At 35.6% G+C, this 23899-nt stretch overlaps 1 protein-coding gene and 1 non-coding gene across 2 annotated transcripts; one reads left to right on the top strand and one right to left on the bottom strand.

Annotated features, from left to right (window-relative positions):
• Nucleotides 1-257: 257 nt before the first annotated feature.
• On the bottom strand, nt 258-330 carry Trnat-agu (transfer RNA threonine (anticodon AGU)). Its single transcript has one exon. It is a non-coding gene; the product is annotated as a tRNA-Thr (tRNA).
• A 20803-nt stretch (nt 331-21133) lies between these two features.
• Nucleotides 21134-21910, top strand: LOC135213282 (uncharacterized). The gene has a single exon (XM_064247263.1). The coding sequence runs from the start codon at nt 21134-21136 to the stop codon at nt 21908-21910; it is 777 nt and encodes a 258-aa protein (XP_064103333.1).
• The last annotated feature ends 1989 nt before the right edge of the window (nt 21911-23899 follow it).

The following is a 23899-nucleotide window of genomic DNA, read 5'->3' on the forward strand; positions in this document are numbered from 1 at the left end:
ACAATTTCGCCAGTGACGTTAGCCGAATCAATAACATCACTGAAGTCCTGATCAACTAAAAAATTCCCCTTCGGTATACATACATGAAAATATATTAAATCCGAGGAAGAGCGAATTGGATATCAAAGGACATTTGTAGCTCGAATAATTTACATGAATCACGTTGTGTGTGATATATATATATATATATATATATATATATATATATATATATAATAATTCACCAACAATAGAATAAATTCCCTTCCAAAATCTTTTGCCTTCAGGGAGGATCGAACTCCCGGCCTCTGGTTTACTAGACCAGCGCTCTAGCCACTGAGCTATGAAGGCTCGACGCGATGATACAGGTACGTCTGGAGGTGGCACTCTTTTCGCTTAATGTGATAACTGCTACTATTATTACTACTAAGGATCCAGTTATAATAATAAAAAAGTCATTACTAGATAATCTTCTTGAAATCACCACACTTCGGTCAGAAAAAGCTTGTTTTTTTCAGTGTTGCCTACTGCATAATAATAACATCTACATAAAAAATAAATATATAAATAAAAACCTTACCGGGAACTTATAAACATATAAAACATTACCATGATTAAGTAAAACTGATACTTACATAAGCATTCATTTTTTCTGAATTTCATTAGAACGTATTTAACCTCTCCAACAATATTACTCCCGACCCAACATAAAAATAGTAATAAAACTGAGATTTGAGGCTTCTGTCGTTTATAGTCAATCTAAAATTATTTTTATTCAAAATTCCAGTTTCTAATAAACTTCGATAACTCATTTCAAGTGCAATGGAGTTCAACAGAAGCTTTTTAATACTTTAAAAAGACTATGACAGGTTACCTGTCCCAACGAACTCTGGCTTGAAAGAAATACATGAAACTTTAATGAACAACAATAATTATAATGGCGTTACCTCATATGATCACCAGCATTGGTGAGCATGGCCGTTGTTATCGGATTATTATTATTGTCATTATTATTATTATTATTATTATTATTATTATTATTATTAATGATAAACAAAAATAATCGTAATGGCGTTATCACATATCACCAGCATTCGTGAGCATGGCCGTTGTTAGCGGATTATTATTATTATTATTAGAATGTAAATACTACAAGAAGTAAGAAAGAGCACACAACGTGTTCCAGGATCTGCCGAGAAGTGTTGCGACAGAGACGGGTGTTGCAGATGACTATCAGATGGCGTGCGAGACCACCCACGTGGCAGCCCCAACGGGGCAGGTCCCTCACCCGTGGTATAGTAATATAGTTGATTAATCAATAAAACCTTTGCCCCTTCGGAGCCACACAATTACACCCCTGTGTCGCTTCGCGATGATAGGAATTGAGAGTTCGCGAGTAAATGGCAGGTAACGTAAAGACGAGAGGCTATCAATCCAGGTTCATAGGATGGTATTACGGAGCTTGCCTTTTAACACCTAAGCTATTATAACCCTTTCCTAGTCCGTTACGGAATCCGGGTAAACGCCCGTGCAGTTATCAACATTTACGGTCGATTCTTTCGGCTTGACGTGGATGCTTCTGCCACCTATCGGCGTGCCTGGATTTATCGTAATCAGGCTACCTGGAGGATTACCTGGGGGCTTCAGCCCTGAGTTACCACCTGAGAAATTAACCTTTAACACAAACATCATGCTATAGCTGAAACCTCAAGGGATACACTCAATTTTTTTTAACTTGAATTAACAACTCAACACTTCATATTACTTAACGTCATTGTTTAGAACTGAAGTTAAAAAGTGAATAGTCGACAATGAAAAACCAAATGAACACCTAATCATTTTGTCTTTTGGATCCGATGTTTGAATTTCCAATAAACGTGGAATTTGGCGTCGGTTTCTAAAGCGGGGTAATCTGCTAATATTTTATGAGAATACTTTCAATGTAAAATTATTCAAAATATATCTTAGGAAGAGATTAGTTTTCATCCATAGTTATAACTAAAGAACGTTAATTTGCGACAAAAATTTTACGCGCTAGCCCGAGGCAATAATATTTTACCTCCGCCTTGTTGTCTTAAAATATTAATGAGCACCACTCCACAAAGAGAAAAAAGAAGAAAAAAATAAATTGAAGACATTCACTCTTTATTCTGGTAAAAATGAGGTCTTTATTCTTAACCAATTCTGACCACCATCACCTGGTCCCGTCTCTCCAATATTCAGAACTTTGCAAATCCTAATTTACTTACCACTGCAGATTTGACAAAAGTAAAGTCATCGCCATAGTTTACCGATTCTGTTCCGCTCATTACCCCATACGACAGGTATAAAACTACAAACAAAGTAACATTATTATACTGCTGAAAACATACAAATATTCCCAATCAACTAACAGGTCATTACACTAATAAAAAAAACACTAATAGACGAAAAACTATGAATACGGTGTACGAATGTCTAACGCTGCATCACGGCCACTCCAGAACACATAATGGGCACCAATATCAACACCACTGCTAGAGAGACCATTCCAAAATCCTCCAGTAAAAAGGGGTTGATTTTGGTTCTATGAAATTTAGGCTGCCAGGCCAAGCACAAGGGCTCTTTCGGCCAGTTAGCGCTCAAGACATTGAAGAGAGGGAACTGGAGTGGTTGGAGAGTAAGATGAAGAGTTCCAGAAAATAAAAAGAACCAAGAGAAAATATCTAAATGTGGAGGAAACCTCTAGCCTCAGTAGCTTTTAAGATCTCAGCGTGGACAGAAAAATGCGGACGGACACACAAAGCCATATCAATAATTCTTTTACAAAAAGCAAAAAAAAAATAAAATAAATAATAATAATAATAATAATAATAATAATAATAATATGAATAATAATAATAATAAATAATAAGAAGAAGAAGAAGAAGAAGAAGAAGAAGAAGAATAGTAGTAGTAGTATTTACGTTAATAAAAAACTGAAGAGTATTTTACCACTAGATAAATCTACTTACTCCGTTTGCCATAAGGTGGCTTTCAGCAACATTTAGACAGCTCAAATGAGTGCGTTTATTTCTGTTTATTGAACTTGCTGTATAGTATAGCATCATGCCTTTCGCCAAGAATTATAAGTATTCCACAGGCTGGAATGAAGTAAAATCTGTGATACAATACGACTCAGTAAGCACCAGACTTCAACTACACAGTTTTCCCAGCTGCGTTGTGGTATTAATATTATTATTATTTCAATAGATGAAAACTATTCACATGGAACAAGAATATTATTATTATTATTATTATTATTATTATTATTATTATTATTATTATTGTTGTTGTTGTTGTTGTTATTTCAATAGATGAAACCTATTCACATGGAACAAGAATGTGGCATTACTATTATTATTATTATTATTATTATTATTATTATTATTATTTCAGTAGATTAAACCTATTCACATGGAACAAGAATACAGGGGCCACTGAGTTGAATACCAAGCTTCCAAAGAATGATGGTTTCAACCTTCCACTGCAGACAAAACACTGCTGCAGTAACTGATCATGATACAGGGAAAGTGAATTTTCATCACCCTGGGGAGACGCGAACCAGCAACATTTGAATGGCACACCACGACACTAACCACTATACTACTATCGGACCAGTTGGTTGAGGAGTTACAAGGATTAAGATGTCTTAAAGACTTATTAGTCAATCCGAGGAGACATCATGTACTCACATATCTGTAGGAGCAGGTTTTACTGTTCGTTCACAGTGTCCTAATGATTTTGTCTAGCTTTATTTTAAACTCTTCCACACTGTTGCTGTTTACAACTTCCGGTGGCAGTTTATTCCATGTGTCACGTATCTTGTATGTGAAGAAGTTCCCGCAATGAGATGTGTTGTATCTCTTCAGCTCTAGCTTCCATCCATTATTTCTTGTCTGGTTTACGTTTAACGTAAATAGGTTACCGTCTACTTTTGTTATGCCTTTCAGTGTATACTACGATTCTATTACTATGACAAATGTCAAAGATGTCCCAGGAAGCTGAAATATACTGTGAATCTCAGTCATGTACAATACCAGAGACATATGAGTAGGCTCCTCTGTTGACACGAGACAAACTAAAGTTTAAGAGTTCCTGAGCTAACAAAGAGGCGTGGGCCTTGGGGATTGCTCCATCCACATTCTTTTGAAGATGTAAATACTAACAGCTACCGAAGGCCCCGAAGTATATGTCATTTTGATATTCATCAAACTTCCAACAATAAATTCCATGGCTGTGTCATTCGCTTCCCGACTGACAGAAATTACGAATCCCAGCTTTCTAGTAAATAGTGATACCCTATGGGCGCGCAACACTGCTGCAGTTAATAAAGGTAAGTTCTTCAGTGACAAATGTTGCTAAGGGAAATAAGAACATATCTAGCGGTATAACACTGCAGGATGCAAGAATTTCACTTTAATGACTCGAGTATTTGAATAGAATTCCTTTCCTTCTTTTATATCAAGCTTAATGTGCCAATTTTTAAGTTGTATGTTGCCAGGGAAAATGAAAAATTTAAATATACACACAGTGAAGGATTTGACGAATTATGAATGATTTGTAATTGTATGATAAGAAATTACACAGCTTCAGAAAAACAAAGAAAACTTACACTCTAGTATAACCCTGCTTGACACCACTTAACGAAAAAGTGAGAAAAAGGCCAAACAATAGAAAATGTGTCTGATTGTGCCCTTAAGCAAGGGAACTCGCACCCAAGTCTTTGAGGTTCATGGTACAAAGGCTATGATGGTACAGTCCAAGGTTTCGGAGCACGCTTTTATGGCCACCTCCAGGCGTAGACCAACAATAGGTGGCATCTCCCTTGAACAGCAATACATAAGCAATTCATTTTCAAAACGCAAAACAGATTTTAGAATCGAGTAGAATGTAGAATTGTGGCCAAAGGCCAAGCGCTGGGACCTATGAGGTCATTCAGCGCTGAAACGGAAAAAAAATGGCAGTAAAAAGGTTCGAAAGGCGTTACAGGAGGAAAACCTCAAAGCAGTTGCACTATGAAACAATTGTTAGAAGAGGGTGTACAGAAAGATGGAAGAGATACAACAAGAACAGAGGTACAGTAAAAGGAATGAAAGGGGTTGCAGCTAGGGGCCGAATGGATGCTGTAAAGGAACATAAGCCATGCCTACAGTGCACCGCATGAGGTGCGCAGATGATACGAACCCCCTACGGAGGAGATTTTAGAATCGATAGCCTCACATTATAGATCAGTGCGGTACAGGAGCCAGAAAGAATATGGTACCTTGTACGTAGAGTGCAGCGCTTAAGACGTACTGATGTTGAGAACTTTGAATTTTTACAGATAAAATGGGCAGATGAATGGTTAGTTCATCTAACTACAGTCTCAGTGGAATGTAATAGCTACAATGATGGTGATAATGACAAAAGTTAGGGAGATTTCGTCCAACAGAAATAACACACTTAATATTAGAAGATACTGGAAAAATTGACTAATCTATCATTATTTGGTCTTATACGTCAAAAGACTTCCTAATCAGTGATCTCTTTTTCTTTTTAAACTTGTAGAGGACTATAAAATAAAATAGTTTGTAGCAATAATAATAATAATAATAATAATAATAATAATAATAATTATAATAATAATAATAATTCCTGAAGCCGAACCAAGTAAGAGACTCTGGGAAAACATATGGAGCAATCCGGTATCACACAACAAACATGCAACATGGCTCCAGGAAGTCAAGGAAGAAGAAACAGGGAGAATAAAACAAAGATTCACCAGACATCACGACAGACACAGTCAGACACCAAACTAAAGAAAATTGCCAAACTGGAAAGCCCCAGGTCCCGATGAAGTCCATGGATACTGGCTCAAAACTTCAAGGCCCTACACCCACGAATAGCAGAACAACTCCAGCATTGTATCTCAAATCACCAAGCACCAAATGGATGACCACAGGAAGAAACATCCTTAGTACAAAAAGACAAGAGTAAGGGAAATATAGCCAGTAACTACAGGCCTATCACCTGCCTACCATAATGTGGAAGTTACTAACAGGTATCATCAGTGAAAGGTATACAAATACCTAGAGGAGACAAACACCATCCCCCACCAACAGAAAGGCTGCAGAAGGAAGTGTAGGGGCACAAAAGACCAGCTCCTGATAGACAAAATGGTAATGAAGAACAGACTATAAGAAAGCCTTCGACATGATACCACACACATGGCTAATAGAATGCCTGAAAATATATGGGGCAGAGGAAAACACCATCAGCTTCCTCAAAAATACAATGCGCAACTGGAATACAATACTTACAAGCTCTGGAATAAGACTAGCAGAGGTTAATATCAGGAGAGGGATCTTCCAGGGCGACTCACTGTCCCCACTACTCTTCGTAGTAGCCATGATTCCCATGACAAAAGTACTACAGAAGATGGATGCCGGGTACCAACTCAAGAAAAGAGGTAACAGAATCAACCATCTGATGTTCATGGACGACATCAAGCTGTATGGTAAGAGCATCAAGGAAATAAATACCCTAATCCAGACTGTAAGGATTGTATCTGGGGACATCAGGATGGAGTTTGGAATAGAAAAATGCGCCTTAGTCAACATACAAAAGACAAAGTAACGAGAACTGAAGGGATAAAGCTACCAGATGGGAGGGGGCAACATCAAACACATAGATGAGACAGGATACAAATACCTGGGAATAATGGAAGGAGGAGATATAAAACACCAAGAGATGAAGGACACGATCAGGAAAGAATATATGCAGAGACTCAAGGCGATACTCAGGTCAAAACTCAATGCCGGAAATATGATAAAAGCCATAAACACATGGGCAGTGCCAGTAATCAGATACAGCGCAGGAATAGTGGGAATGGACGAAGGCAGAACTCCGCAGCATAGATCAGAAAAACCAGGAAACATATGACAATACACAAAGCACTACACCCAAGAGCAAATACGGACAGACTATACATAACACGAAAGGAAGGAGGGAGAGGACTACTAAGTATAGAGGACTGCGTCAACATCGAAAACAGAGCACTGGGGCAATATCTGAAAACCAGTGAAGACGAGTGGCTAAAGAGTGCATGGGAAGAAGGACTAATAAAAGCAGACGAAGACCCAGAAATATACAGGAGACAGGAGAAAAGACAGAAAGAAACAGAGGACTGGCACAACAAACCAATGCACGGACAATACATGAGACAGACTAAAGAACTAGCCAGCAATGACAATTGGCAATGGCTACAGAGGGGAGAGCTAAAGAAGGAAACTGAAGGAATGATAACAGCGGCACAAGATCAGGCCCTAAGAACCAGATATGTTCAAAGTACGATAGACGGAAATAACATCTCTCCCATATGTAGGAAGTGCAATACGAAAAATGAAACCATAAACCACATAGCAAGTGAATGCCGGCACTTGCACAGAACCAGTACAAAAAGAGGCATGATTTCAGTGGCAAAAGCCCTCCACTGGAGCCTGTGCAAGAAACATCAGCTACCTTGCAGTAATAAGTGGTACGAGCACCAACCTGAAGGAGTGATAGAAAACGATCAGGCAAAGATCCTCTGGGACATGGTATCAGAAACGGATAGGGTGATACGTGGCAAACAGACCAGACGTGACGTTGATTGACAAAGTCAAGAAGAAAGTATCACTCATTGATGTCGCAATACCATGGGACACCAGAGTTGAAGAGAAAGAGAGGGAAAAATGGATAAGTATCAAGATCTGAAAATAGAAATAAGGAGGATAGGGGATATGCCAGTGGAAATCGTACCCATAATCAGAGGAGCACTAGGCCACGAATCCCAAGAAAATCCCTGAAAAGGAATCTGGAAAAAACTAGACGCTGAAGTAGCTCCGGGCCTCATGCAGAAGAGTGTGATCCTAGAAACGGCACACATAGTAAGAAAAGTGATGGACTCCTAAGGAGGCAGGATGCAACCCGGAACCCCACACTATAAATACCACCCAGTCGAATTGGAGGACTGTGATAGAGCAAAAAAAAAAAAAAAAAATAAATAATAATAATAATAATAATAATAATAATAATAATAATAGTAACTTTTATTCCATTCGAGAATCTGTGGGGAAAAACTCAACTCAACTCAAAGTTCTGTTCTCCAAATAAGTCATAGAATAAAATCTGGTAATCATGCAAACAAGCATACATTTCTAGAGAATGTAAGGTCAAAATACGAGACAGTGTACAATTGTAATAATGTAATATTAGATCCATTGATAATTTTCAAACAATTACGAAATTCATGACGAAACAGAGACACTTGAAATCACGGTTATGGAGAAATATTATTGAGCTCTTTGGACACGTTTTTAATTTATATTGCATAATTAATATTGAAGCCAAAAAAAAGCTTTAAAACAAAAAAATGGATGACTGAACAAATGAAGCCATTCTTGCACAACGGATTAATTTTCAATCGTCACGTTTCCAAGAAAAAAAAAAAAAAAAAAAAAAAAAAAAAAAAAAAAAGTCTTTTTAACCTCCATAAAAGTAATTACCGCACCACGTCAAATTACACAATATATAAACTGAAAACTCGAAGCATCCTTTTTATGACAGAATTAAAATACTAAAAAACTAAAAAACACAGAACTAAATTACTTTAAAAAACACGATTGTAAATACCTTTCGTTTCAAAAAAAAAAAAAAGGGAATGGATTGATACTACATTTCACACAATATCCAAACGCAATCCTTTACGCTAACACACTAACACTCCTTCAAAAAAAAAAAAAAAAAAAAAAAAAAAAAAAAAAAAAAAAAAAAAACAGACGACCAACCAAAACACGGCCGATTTTTATGTGTGTTTCAGCAAACGCAATAAATTGGCGGGTAGGTGCAGCGACGGCCCATTACAACCCCAAATGAAAAAGCATAAAATTGGAGGTGAGGCATAGCATCCACGCGGGGCCATTCGGGATGCAGCTCCGCCGTGATAAAACGGCAGTTAAACCCGGCTGCAGAGCAATAAAAGGACCCACAGACCCTAATTTTATTGGTCTCTAATGGCTTCTGCACTCGAGTGCCCACTGGAGATCTGCAACCGTGCGCACAGACAGAGAGAGAGAGAGAGAGAGAGAGAGAGAGAGAGAGAGAGAGAGAGAGAAGGGAAGGTGTGTCTGATTTGAAATATTTGTTAGGTAATCCTGATTAGTAGTATAATGATCATGTATCTGTAAGTCTATCTGATTATCCACCTAAATATCTAAGTGTATATGTACGTATATATATGTTCATATGCTATATGAATTATATTAATCTCTCTCTCTCTCTCTCCTCTCTCTCTCTCTCTCTCTCTATATATATATATATATATATATATAATATTATATATATATATATATATATATATATATATATATATATACATATATATTCCGCGTATATAATATAATTATAATATTAATAATAATAACAGTGACACAGGATTTTTTTACTACAACCACAGGTGAAGAAATAACATACTGAGTGCAGGTACCGACTGGTTTCGACTTTATTTCCAAGTCATTAACGGAGGAGGACTGACACAAAGTGAAAGAAATTCACAATAGATCTGCATGAGGGACAGTACAAACAAAGCTGGAATCTAAAAATCTCTAAAAATCCACACCTGGCAGGCGTCAGCAGGAGGCGAGGAGAACCTAATATGAAATGAAGTCCGGTAATATCTTGCAATAATGGGCGTTATGTCTGTATGTCCGTCCGTCTGTCATTCAATCACGGCCAAAAGGCTGGTCCGATGGGCATGAAACTTGGCACGGTTATAGTGGGGAACCCCTAAGCTGGTTTATAATGGGGTTTCATCCTAACTCGCCCCCTCCCTCCGGAGGGGTGGGGGTGAGAAGGGATTCCCTGAAACGAGGCTGGTCATGTTCGTAGACCCAGTTACTTTACGAATTTATCATACATCATTTCGGTATACATATGTTAGCTAGTGTTTATAAGCATGGTTATCCATTTTTCATGCATATCCACTACCGTCCTTAAAATTTAAACAGTTTACATATTTCCTTTAAAATAATAGGATCTAATTCATACATGCCTAAGCAGATGTGCATATGTTTACAATAACTTCCTTTTATAATATTACACTCAATGATATTTTTAAGTGCATTATTGATTTAAGTGCATTAATGAATAAAGGACCTTTTTTGCACCTGCCCTGTTGATTACGTCATTGTTCTCACTAACATGTACAACCATTCCACTGTTCACCTGTGAATATCCGTCATTCTTTTAAGCTGTCCTATTCTCTTTTCTACCATTTTCCTAGTTTGACCAGTATAAAGTTTTGACCAGTATAAAGTTATCACAAGACTTACATGGAATTTGATATACAATTCCTTTAGTTCTGTCGGGAGAGTTCATTAAAATTCAAGTTTCATTGTCCTCTTGTTTTTAAATGCTACATTTTCAAGTATCTTAAGAAAACGAATTATTTTGTGTTGTAAGTTTCTATTTCGTTTTGATGCAGTTTTTTGGCCGGGTCCAGTGAACTGACGGTCTAGTCAATATTCTGATATTCCAATTTCTTGTCTGTATTCTTAATCTTAGCCGTTTCTTCGCCAATGTATTCAGGACTACATATATGTAAAGCTTTTAAAAACACAGATGTGAACACTGATTTCTTAACCTTCTCGCTGTGACCAGAATAAAAATGCACAAGGGCAGAAATAGCAATGGGTTGTCTGTAAATTATGTATTCAAACCTATTACTAATTCCGAGTATTAGACGATCCAAAATGGGTACGCAACCATCTTTTTCCATGTCCATAGGAAATTTAATTAATGGCACTAATTTATTTAATTTGTCTAAAACGTTGGCATTTTCATTCCACGGCCACATAAAATCTGTATCGTTAACATACCTATACCATACAACATTGTCTAGAATGATTTTGGTTAATATTTTATATGTAGATAAAAAAAGTTCATTTACATATTACGCAAAACTGGAGATAAAGGGTTACCCATTGCCATACTCAAATTCTTGGAGTAAAATTATGCTGAATTAAAGATTTACATTCTTTTACACAATTTATATAATTCTATTCATGTAGCTTTGGAAAAGGTAAAACCAGTAGTCAGTTTCCTCATAAATCCGATGGAAACTCCAACACATCGTCAATAGGAGCCTTTGTGAGCAATGATACCTAATCAGAACATAATTTAGTTTATTTATCAAGTCAACGTTATACTCACCACTAGGTGAGTATAACGTTGCAAGATGCGGAACCAACTGAACTACTGATTAACTTATCGGCAACATTTGTTTTGTGCGTTTTTATACTTCCAAACTTACACGGTAGCAATGAAGAGGTCAACCACACTTTTATTAGGTTTTCGTTCCCCTTTCAACAGCTTTATCCACTTTACTTTTTGAAATTATTATTCATATATTCGATATATTCTAAAAGAATTTTTAAAATTTAATTCTTTGTATTTTCATCACTCAAGAGACTATCCATTCTTTCAATATACTCATTTATATCTAAAATCACCAGCGAATCAGACCTCTCACCTTTCGTCAGGTGTATATTTCTGTCACTTTTCAATTCACTGATGGCAACCATAAATCTTTTAGGGCCATGTGAGGTGTCTCGCTTTTTCATATTTCCATAAACCATTCCTATGATTAAGTCCAAATCTTCACTGGTAAGGGCACTATATTTTCCCACATTGCACAGTTCTTCGTAATCTCCCCGTTGTTCGTGGTTTGAAGTGATTTTATATATATATATATATTATATATATATATATATATATATATATATAATATATAACATAATATATATATATATACATACATATATATACATACATATATATATATATATATATATATATATATATATATATATGTATGATATATTATATAAACGTGATATATTTATATAGATATATATATATATCATATATATATATATATATCATATTTACATACATACTATACAATATTATATAATATATATATATAATATATATATAGATATATATATATATATATATATCACGCTATATAAAGATAATGCAGTAACCATTATCATACTTATCAGAGTACAAAAGATTAATTATATATATATATATCTATTGCATATAAATCGGTAGTTTTCCAAAAACATATCTTAAAGTTACAATAGATGGATTATTTCCTTACATTGCATAATATATTAGTGATCATACTTTTCAAGATTATGATTCCTGTCACATATCGAAGTGATATCAACTTCCGCTGTCCTCGGTTCGGTAGAGGTCCTCCCCAGGGTTTCCCGTGGTACCCTGGGGTACAAGGTACTACCCATAGTTCGGCAAAGGGGTCACTCAGTAGGCGACACGGGCCGCGCTCAGGGTCACACTTCGTCGACGTACCCTCCTCCTTTGAGGGAGCCTGGGGTGGCCGGAGTACATCACATACCCCTCTAGGAGGTTTCTCCAGAGGGCGGACCAAGTGGGCCTGTCCTACCGAGAGGGCATTCAATATTAACCATTATATCAAATAACTAGAAAGCGATTTGCAGTATCTTTTCCAGTTATTACCTTACTGTACTTAATGCCTGACAGTCGGATAAACTTATAATCTTTTTTATATTTTCACTCTCTTTATTGAACTCTTGGTTTCCAAGCATCAAGACAACAACGCCAGTACGATCACAAGGTGAAGGAAATTGAATGACTGTTGGAGAGCGATTTGGAGTCAAATTAACCGATTCATTAATGCCACAGATATTTTCACCACACTCAGCCTGCTTGCTTAGAGAAAAGTCAGATTTCTTCTTGCCATATATATATATATATATATATATATATATATATATATATATATATATATATATATATTATATATTATATACACATATATGTATTATGTATATGAATATTATAGGTAATATATATACCACACATATATATGTATGTATGATGATGTATACCTCACACATATAAATACACATTAGTATTTAATATATATATACACACACACACACACACACACACACATATATATATATATATATATATATATATATATATATATATATATATATATATATATATATATATATAGGCCTCGATACAATGTTAATTGATTGATTGATCGTGAGTTATCTGGCGTCATTAGATATAATGTTAAACAGTCAACTTCAACCACTTGGCTCTCAAGAAAGATAGAAGTTGACTTCGACTGTGTCAATAATTTCTTTTAAATTCATCCAGGCTCGGAACTTAGAATCGACATCAGCCTATCTCCGCCTAGACAGCTGATGATAGCGAAGTGGTAAAAGCCAAAACGAAAGTCTCGAGCACGCATCCTGGCTAGGGAATTGCAATTATAACATTTTACAACCCCACCTGGGTGTAAGCTATTTGATAGGTAGAGTGAATTGATTATCTTAAGATATTTGGCCCTTATTATTTGTGAACATAAATAACGTCACGCGAGAAAAAGTGACCGAAAATCATAAGTGCTCAAGTGTTTCTAACTTAACAATCAGCTATGATGGTGGAAGTGGGCTAATAATTGATTCTAAATACCCGACTTTCACAGGACAGCAGAGATAAATATATATCAACTAACATCTCTCTTCATAGCAGAGTGGTTCAAGTCAAATGTTAATCACTGTCTCTAAACCAAAGCCCCAGATTCAGATCGGGGTTAGGATGATGCACTTATCAATTATAATTCCTAATGGGTGTAAGTCATTCCCAAGATACTGTGAAATTGGCAAAGTCATTATCAAGGTACTGTGAAACTGGCAATAAAGTATATTGTGGCTCAGGATTGGTAAATATAAAAAAAGTAATATGCATATATATATATATATAATATATATGTATATATATGGTATATATATATATATAATTATACATATACATATTATATATATCATATATATATATATATATATATATTATATATATATATAGTATATATATACATAATATATTCACATACATATGTATGTGTCTCCGTGCCCAAGTGTTCATACGCAACAGCACAAACGTAGAGCATATAAACAAACATTCCTCATGCTCGGATGGTAGGAAGAACCATACATCAGACTGGAATATAAGTACACCGACATACATACAAACGAAGAATACGAAACGACCAATTATCTTAGCTCTTTCTCCTATATAATAGTATAATAGTATTACAGTGTCGTTAGTACACACACACACACACACACACACACACAGGCTTGTCCTGATATGCGTATTTACATAAGAGGGAATCGTTAAGTCTTCAAAGTCATGGTGGTTTCAGATAATAAAAAATACATTCATACGTACACACACACACAATATATAGATAATATATATATATATAATACATATTTATATATATATGTGTGTGTATATATGTATGTATGTATGTATGTGTGTGTATGTATAGGTATATATATATATATATATATATATATATATATCATATATATATATATATATATATATATCTCACGCCAATTCGGAATTTCCCGTAGGTGGATTATCACCGAAGGAGAATTCTTTTAAGTGACGATTGAATTGGTACTGAAGTGTCTCGAACACTCGACACAGTACCTTCCAACGACACCATTGATCTGACCGTCGACTGGAGTCGTTGGAAGGTAGCGAGTCGAGTGTTCGAGATACTCAGTACCAATCCCTTATCACTTAAAAGAATATCCCTTCGGGGATATTCCCGAAGTAGCGTGAATTGGATATTAAACGACATTTTTAGTTTTAATGATTATATATATAACGCGGTGTGATAAAAATTTCATATATGAATCACGGTGATGCGATAATTATTCACACACACACACATATATATATATATATATATATATATATATATATATATATATATATATATATATATGTATATATATATATATATATATATATATATATATATATATATATATATATATATATATATATATATATATAAGAATCTTCAGAGGGTGTCCATGATACCAGTTGTAAAATGATGAAGTTTATTATGAAACGTTTCGCACATAAAACATCTGTGCATCATCAGTCTGCAAAGAGCAATAAGACAAATAAATAACATATAAAGCCATAAAACACAAACAGAACTCACATGAATTAAAATAGTCTTAAAATTAACCAAAAAAAGCAAAGTACAAAGTAAAAACAGTAAAAAGAGAGAGAACACCCAAAACACTAACCGTCCATGAGGAGAGAAGATGGAATGACCTGTCGTCAAAAGCAGGTGACGACGTTAACTATGCCAGGTGTAGAGTGGCTGAAGAAGTATTACCATTCAACGAAGGAACAAGTTTCTTAATATATAATGACTCGAGGGTAGTCAAGTGATCAGGATGTTTGACATGATCTATTATTGTGAACTGTTCTTTCTGAAGCTCAATTTTGCAATTAAAAGCATGGTTCCTGATATTAGAAAATTCAGGTTGCTTTATTCTTGTCCTGTTTCGGGAAACTAAAACCTAAATGACTGCAATATCGAACCTCAGCAACCTTCGAGTTGATCCAACGTAAGAACCTGGGACATCCAGGGCATGTAATTTATATATGACGTTGGATTCATGAAGGGCTGAAGGCGATCTTTGAAATAAAAAAGGAACCTATGGTACAAGGATTGTTTGATATTAATTTGACCTTGAGACACGGAATTTCTTGTTCAATGATTTGTTTTAAACTGGATATGAATTTCAGATCAGAAATATGAGGAATAGTAGCATAAAATAACCTTTTTGGAACATCAAAATTAGGAGATAAAGGCTGAAAAAACTTTGAAAGTATCTGGTTGACAATTTTCAAAACTACGTCTTGTGGAAAAGAATTGGACTTAAAAAAAATCAGCAAAAATGAAATCTCGTCATGAAAAATTTTCCAAGAAGATGAATACTTTAGGGCCCTATTTACCAATGTGTGGATGGTGTTTAATTTAAAAGAATGTTGACAGGAACTATAAAAATTATTAGTGAGTCCTGTATAGGTCCGTTTTCTGTAGACTGACGTGGCAAATTCTGAATTATTTCTAGTGATTCTCAAATCTAAATAAGGTAAAGTACCTTCTTTTTCAACCTCTACTGTAAACTTAATATTCGGGTGAGCGTTATTAATAAATTCTAAAAATGAGGAACATTGCCACGGATGTTGGAATAACGCGAAGGTATCATCAACGTATCTACGATAAAAAGATGGTCTAAAATTAGAACTACAACCATTTAAAAACTTCGACTCCAAGTCTGACATAAAAAAGTTAGCAAAGATAGGGCCTAAAGGAGACCCCATGGCGACTCCATCGACCTGCGAATAGAGCCGATTGTTAAAAATGAACATAGAATCTTGCACAGCAAGATCAAGTAATTGTTTAAAAGTAGCCCGATTAAAACCATAAAAAATAGTATCATCGTTGGAAAAAATTTTGTTTAAAATAATGCTAATGGTTTCATTGAGTGGAACATTTGTGAAAAGAGATTCCACATCAAAACTAGCCATAAAATAGTCTCCATCCTGTCTAGAAATTAATTGTTGAAATTCATATCCATTTTTTAAGGAAAATTCACCGTTACAAAATTCGGATAAAAGTCCTGCCAGAAATTTTGAGATGGAAAAAGATGGACTATTGTAAGCAGCCATGATTGGTCTTAGAGGTAGGTCAGGCTTGTGAATTTTCGGTAAACCATAAAGAATGCTGAAAGAGGAGCCAGTCACAAACAGCTGTTGATAGGTAGTTTCATTTATTATACTATCATTTTTTATTTTTCTCAAGAATCTATTAATTTTATCCTCTCTTTTGTATATATCTAAAAAAGTAGGTTCACCGTGGGAAACAAACTTGGAATTGTCGGAGAGAATAGTTTCCATTTTTTGTATGTAATCAGTCTTATTCATAATAACTACCCCCTTGCCCTTATCTGGTTTACACAAAATTATGTTTTCTTGTTCCTTTAACTTCAATAGTATTTTCAGATCTGACGATTTAAAAAATGGTGTCCAACTAGTTCTTAAATTCAAGTACGTTTTGTGAGCCAAATTAGATATTTTCCGTTGGAGCTTACCGATATCTTGGTTAAATTCAAATTTTATCAATCTTTGAAACATAGTTTCAAGAGGTAAGAAAAACCTGGCATAGTTAGGTCTATATGAGGGTAAGCAAAAGTCTAACCCAAAAGATAATAAGAATTCTTCTCTCTTCGATAAAACATAACTGGAAAAGTTAAAAATCTCGGTGTTGTTATTCCCGATTTCCATTCTAGAAATAAATGTATTTTTAACTTTTCCAGTTATGTTTTATCGAAGAGAGAAGAATTCTTATTATCTTTTGGGTTAGACTTTTGCTTACCCTCATATAGACCTAACTATGCCAGGTTTTTCTTACCTCTTGAAACTATGTTTCAAAGATTGATAAAATTTGAATTTAACCAAGATATCGGTAAGCTCCAACGGAAAATATCTAATTTGGCTCACAAAACGTACTTGAATTTAAGAACTAGTTGGACACCATTTTTTAAATCGTCAGATCTGAAAATACTATTGAAGTTAAAGGAACAAGAAAACATAATTTTGTGTAAACCAGATAAGGGCAAGGGGGTAGTTATTATGAATAAGACTGATTACATACAAAAAATGGAAACTATTCTCTCCGACAATTCCAAGTTTGTTTCCCACGGTGAACCTACTTTTTTAGATATATACAAAAGAGAGGATAAAATTAATAGATTCTTGAGAAAAATAAAAAATGATAGTATAATAAATGAAACTACCTATCAACAGCTGTTTGTGACTGGCTCCTCTTTCAGCATTCTTTATGGTTTACCGAAAATTCACAAGCCTGACCTACCTCTAAGACCAATCATGGCTGCTTACAATAGTCCATCTTTTTCCATCTCAAAATTCTGGCAGGACTTTTATCCGAATTTTGTAACGGTGAATTTTCCGTTAAAAATGGATATGAATTTCAACAATTAATTTCTAGACAGGATGGAGACTATTTTATGGCTAGTTTTGATGTGGACTCTTTTCACAAATGTTTCCACTCAATGAAACCATTAGCATTATTTTAAACAAAATTTTTCCAACGATGATACTATTTTTATGGTTTTATCGGGCTACTTTTAAACAATTACTTGATCTTGCTGTGCAAGATTCTAGTTCATTTTTAACAATCGGCTCTATTCGCAGGTCGATGGAGTCGCCATGGGGTCTCCTTTAGGCCCTATCTTTGCTAACTTTTTTATGTCAGACTTGGAGTCGAAGTTTTTAAATGGTTGTAGTTCTAATTTTAGACCATCTTTTTATCGTAGATACGTTGATGATACCTTCGCGTTATTCCAACATCCGTGGCAATGTTCCTCATTTTTAGAATTTATTAATAACGCTCACCCGAATATAAGTTGACAGTAGAGGTTGAAAAGAAGGTACTTTACCTTATTTAGATTTGAGAATCACTAGAAATAATTCAGAATTTGCCACGTCAGTCTACAGAAAACGGACCTATACAGGACTCACTAATAATTTTTATAGTTCCTGTCAACATTCTTTTAAATTAAACACAATCCACACATTGGTAAATAGGGCCCTAAAGTATTCATCTTCTTGGAAAATTTTTCATGACGAGATTTCATTTTGCTGAGTTTTTTAAGTTCCAATTCTTATTTTCCACAAGACGTAGTTTTGAAAATTGTCAACCAGATACTTTCAAAGTTTTTTCAGCCTTTATCTCCTAATTTTGATGTTCCAAAAAGGTTTATTTATGCTACTATTCCTCATATTTCTGATCTGAAATTCTATCCAGTTTAAAACAAATCATTGAACAAGAAATTCCGTGTCTCAAGGTCAAATTAATATCAAACAATCCTTGTACCATAGGTTCCTTTTTAATTTCAAAAGATCGCCTTCAGCCCTTTCATGAGATCCAACGTCATATATAAATTTACATGCCCTGGATGTCCAGGTTCTTACGTTGGATCAACTCGAAGGTTGCTGAGGGTTCGATATTGCAGTCATTTAGGTTTTAGTTTCCGAACAGGACAAAGAATAAAGCAACCTGAATTTTCTAATATCAGGAACCATGCTTTTAATTGCAAAATTGAGCTTCAGAAAGAACAGTTCACAATAATAGATCATGTCAAAACATCCTGATCACTTGACTACCCTCGAGTCATTATATATTAAGAAACTTGTTCCTCGTTGAATGGTAATACTTCTTCAGCCACTCTACACCTGGCATAGTTAACGTCGTCACCTGCTTTTGACGACAGGTCATTCCATTTCTCTCCTCATGGACGGTTTAGTGTTTTGGTGTTTCTTCTCTCTTTTTACTTTGTTTTTACTTTGTACTTTGCTTTTTTTTGGTTAATTTTAAGACTATTTTAATTCATGTGAGTTAGTTTGTGTTTTTTATGGCTTTATATGTTATTTATTTGTCTTATTGCTCTTTGCAGACTGATGATGCACAGATGTTTTATGTGCGAAAACGTTTCATAATGAACTTCATCATTTTACAACTGGTATCATGGACACCCTCTGAAGATTCTTATATAATTTCTCCACTGAACGATTATAGATATATAATATATATAGATTATATATACATATATATATATATATATATATATGTATATATATATATATATAATATATAATATTATATACTATATATATTATATTAGCCATCTAAGAACTAGCGGATAGTCATGATACTCATACAAATGTCATATGAAAATTAACATCTCTTAATAATATCCAAAGATATTGGACGAAAGATTTATTCAGTATGACATAAAAAGAGTAATTTTTAAAATAACATGATTTACTCCTTAATATTGACCAGACGCATCGGGATTGTGTAAAAAAATATAAAGATAATAAGAGAACCATTTCAGGATACTGCAAAGTTAGCCTATGCAAACAAGGAAGATTATTGGAACAAGGGATAACTCCGAATCTTGAAGGTGGAGGCTAAGAAAGACCTTAAAAAAAAAACATAAAAAAGGAGAACAGAAAATGAGAAAGGAAGACTCTCTTGGTGAAAGAGGAGAAGAGGCAAACAAACTCTCCTTTGTGCCCAACAAGTGAAAAGGATCGCTTCTTCACCAAAGCTCCCATTAGCAGACAATTAACTCTGTGCTAGGTACAGTCGTTGAAAGCGTCTTCCGACATAAATGCGACATAATGGGGCGACCTGCAGGACGGCCAGAATTAATGAGACTCGACCTTGGACTGTTTATTGATATCATTATCACACATTGTACCCGCAGACGTGATGAATGATGACAATGATAATGAAGGCGGACAGAAAAAATATGAGCTGAAATATGGCCACAGTGATAGATCACCGTGGCGATATTTTGACTCGGTGTGTGCGTGCGTGTGTGTGTGTATAACAGACTATTATCTGTACAAGACAATTAAATCTACATAATCAGGTAGTATCCAGTGCATTACCATCAACTTTACACTTCATATATTCATAGTGAAATACTAGTATATTCATATTTAATCGAATCCCGATAGTCCCAATTTATGAAGTGTAAAAACATTACCATTTTCATAAATATTGATTTGATTACGTGTTGGAAATTATGATGCATTTCCCTTTGTATAAGCAACGATGACTCCCAAAAACCATAAAAGATGAGATGTCACGAGAGCTGCATCTCTCACGTTTCTAGCTGATGATTGGCCTTCATTCATTAAACTCATAAGCAATCCAGAATTCAATTAATATCGAGGCAGCTTTAGATGCATTGGCGGGCATAAACGTTATGTCAGCAAACACATTAAATTACGTGGTCTGATGAGGAAGGTGTTCGCCAAATGGCAAAACAAGCCAGAGGAAAAAGGGCATTTCCTTTGTGCTTTCGTGTACAGTTTGGGTAAAAATGATTGACGCCGTCAATTATTTTTGCCAAAAAGGGCAGCAAGGTTCTCGACTCCAGTATTGGCCTAATTAAGTGTCATAAACATACGTCTGGCAATCACGTACCCTTTGGTTTCCCGCTCAAAAACACACGTCCCCCCTACCCTTGATGATGCGTGGGTGGGAGGCCTCTGTTGCCAAGTAACATTGCTTTGTGAAACCTGTTTCCACGCATAGTTACCAGTGGTATTTGCGGTGTAGTGCTGGATTATGCCGGGTAATAAGCACATTACTGAAACACAGGTTGCTCAGGTAGTTGCTTTATACAAGCAAGAAGCGTCAACCTCCGAAATTGCTGCTAGTGTCGGTGTGACAGTCAGAACTGCCCAGCGCTGGATTAAAAAGTTCAAGGATGGGGGCGAGAGGGCTCAGCCCCAGGTTGGAACATCAACAGGGCGAAAGAGGAAACTAACCAATAGAGACCTCAGATTTCTTCGAATTGCTATTGAGAAGAACCCAAGGGCTTCCTCTAAACAGCTGAAGGAGCAAAACAGGAAAATCTTCAGTCATATCTGTGCCAGAACCCTAAGAAAGTACATAAAGGACGGCTTAGGCTACTGTTGTCTTACTGCCAAGAAAAAACCGCTCCTGACGAGGCGTCACATTAGGAATCGCCTTTCATATGCTAGGCGTATGTTGAAGAATTTAACCCTCCAGCACTTTAAAGGGATCCTTTATAGTGACGAAGTCACATTCAGAGTGTCCTCAGGCCCTTCGGGGAAGGTTTACCGATCCCGTAGTAGTGACCCTTACCGGGAGAAGTACGTGAATACGACCACGAAGCACCCTGATTCTTTGATGTTCTGGGGTTGCTTTTCATACCACGGCAAAGGGGCGTTGGTAACACTTCCCAAGAATGTTACTATGAACCAGTACAACTACTCTGAGCTGTTAATGGAATATTTGGTACCGTCAATGGTCAAATGTAATGCAAAGGTGTTCATGCAGGACGGTGCCCCTGTCATAGGGCAAAAAAACAGTCACTGATCTCCTTAAATTCTGTAAAATCCCTTTTCTTAATGACTGGCCTGCCAATAGTCCCGATCTCAATCCCATTGAGAATTTGTGGGGCATCATCAAAGCACAATTAAGGGACCGCGACACCTCCAGTCTCGAGAAACTAGAGAGAGAGGTCAGAGACATTTGGGAGAACTTTCCCGAAACCATCCTTGAAAACTTAGCCAAGAGTGTTCCAGGACGACTTCAAGCAGTTAAAAAGAAGCGTGGGGGTCACACCAAGTATTAGAACCCTTAAAAACATCAATCAAGCACATCACAGCATCGTAGTGAGTAAGTATTCCGAGGTATTGCGTTCATACAGTAGAATCTATAGGATGCGTCAATCATTTTTACCCAGACTGTATATATAGTCTAGATATCTCTGGAAGATGTCTATACTGTGAATACAACAAAATGCCTATGAATGTTTTTTTTTTTTTTTTTTTTGGCCGGTTATCTTTCCTCCTTCGTTTTAATATATTCTCTCTATTATAAAACTTGTGAATCACTAGTTCCACATAAAGTATTAAACACTATGATAAATTTTTTTATATATTTTTTTTACTTTATTTTAACCAGACCACTGAGTTAATGTTAACTCATCTAGGGCTGGCCGGTTATCTTTCCTCCCTCGTTTTAATATTTTCTATCTATTATAAGGTTTGTGAATCAATGGTGCCACAAAAAATCTTATACAGTAAGATCACCTTAACACTCGAGACCCTGAATTTCAGTTATCTTCAGAGGAGAGATCATCATACAACAAGAACTCAAGATTTCTTACTGACTTCTCTACAGATTACATAACTGGGTCACATTTTTCGGAGCTTTTCTAGGTAGTGACCCCCCCCCCACCAAAGGATTTTAACCCGGTATGTATCCACTTTCGCAAAGGCGTGTTTAGTACAACGCCGTTGGGGAAGACCGTCAAAACAAAAACAAAAGACTAAATATCATGACGATAATGACCCGCAAGAAATGTCATTCCTGAATAACGACCCCCGAAAACCCTTACGGGTCACTATCTAGGAAAGATCCCATTTTTATATCAGCAACTCCGATAGCAAGTTGTCCCAGATGCAAACTATCAAAATTATTAACTACTGGGTCCCATATTTCAGCCTCCTCCTCCTCCCCAGGTCCAGGTAAATTTTCTCAAAGGATCGATGAAGTTGTTCAGGAGGCTGTTGGTCTAATACCAAAGGCAGCAAAGCATGAAATCATCCTTCTTCCTCCATTTCCTTCTACTGATGTAGTGAATGTTTGCCGGCTGCTTCAGAATATCACGCTGTGGAGTAATCTCCTACTAATGAAAAAGAATTACAACCGCCTCAAAAAAAATATATAAAAAAAAAAAAAAATAAATAAAATAAAATAAAATAAAAAATTGGCAATGAACCACCTAAGAAACCTGAAATGGGGAAATTAATGAAATTTATATATACTTGAAACAATTTACTTTATTTTCATCTAATATAATGTCACCTCAAAGCTGGAAAGAGGGGTGAAGACCGTGCAAAAAAAAAAAAAAAAAAAAAAAAAAAAAAAAAAACACACACACACTTTTTAACAATATTAACAGACTAGGAGCTCTGGAGGAGGAACATTTGGTTATGCTAGATTACAAATACGTGCCGGCCTGATACTACCAATATATGATTCATCAAGTTAAAAAGAGTTCACATATTACGGTAAATATTTTCTCTGGGGGAATAAGAGTTTTGAGGGGTTGGGGGTTAAATATCGACAAGTTTCTAAGCAAACTTACCGGGTGAAATTCTTCAGCCTTGAAATCTGGCTGTTTCACCTTCAAAACTAGTCCTTACACATAAAAAAATTCCGAAGAGAGAGAGAGAGAGAGAGTCATGGAAGTTTCATTGTCTTTATATAAAAGTCGATTTTTGACTCTTAATTGACACCCAACAATGTAAAATGTCGTCAAAGATAACTGTGGAAATCAACCACCAATTTACAAAG

The sequence above is a fragment of the Macrobrachium nipponense genome, chromosome 42 (genome assembly GCF_015104395.2).
Source record: "Macrobrachium nipponense isolate FS-2020 chromosome 42, ASM1510439v2, whole genome shotgun sequence".
NCBI classification, from domain to species: Eukaryota; Metazoa; Arthropoda; class Malacostraca; order Decapoda; family Palaemonidae; genus Macrobrachium; species Macrobrachium nipponense.

Excerpts from the sequence above, each read along its gene's own strand:
- LOC135213282 (XM_064247263.1), top strand. The coding sequence starts at position 21,134 with ATGCCGGGTAATAAGCACATTACTGAAACACAGGTTGCTCAGGTAGTT.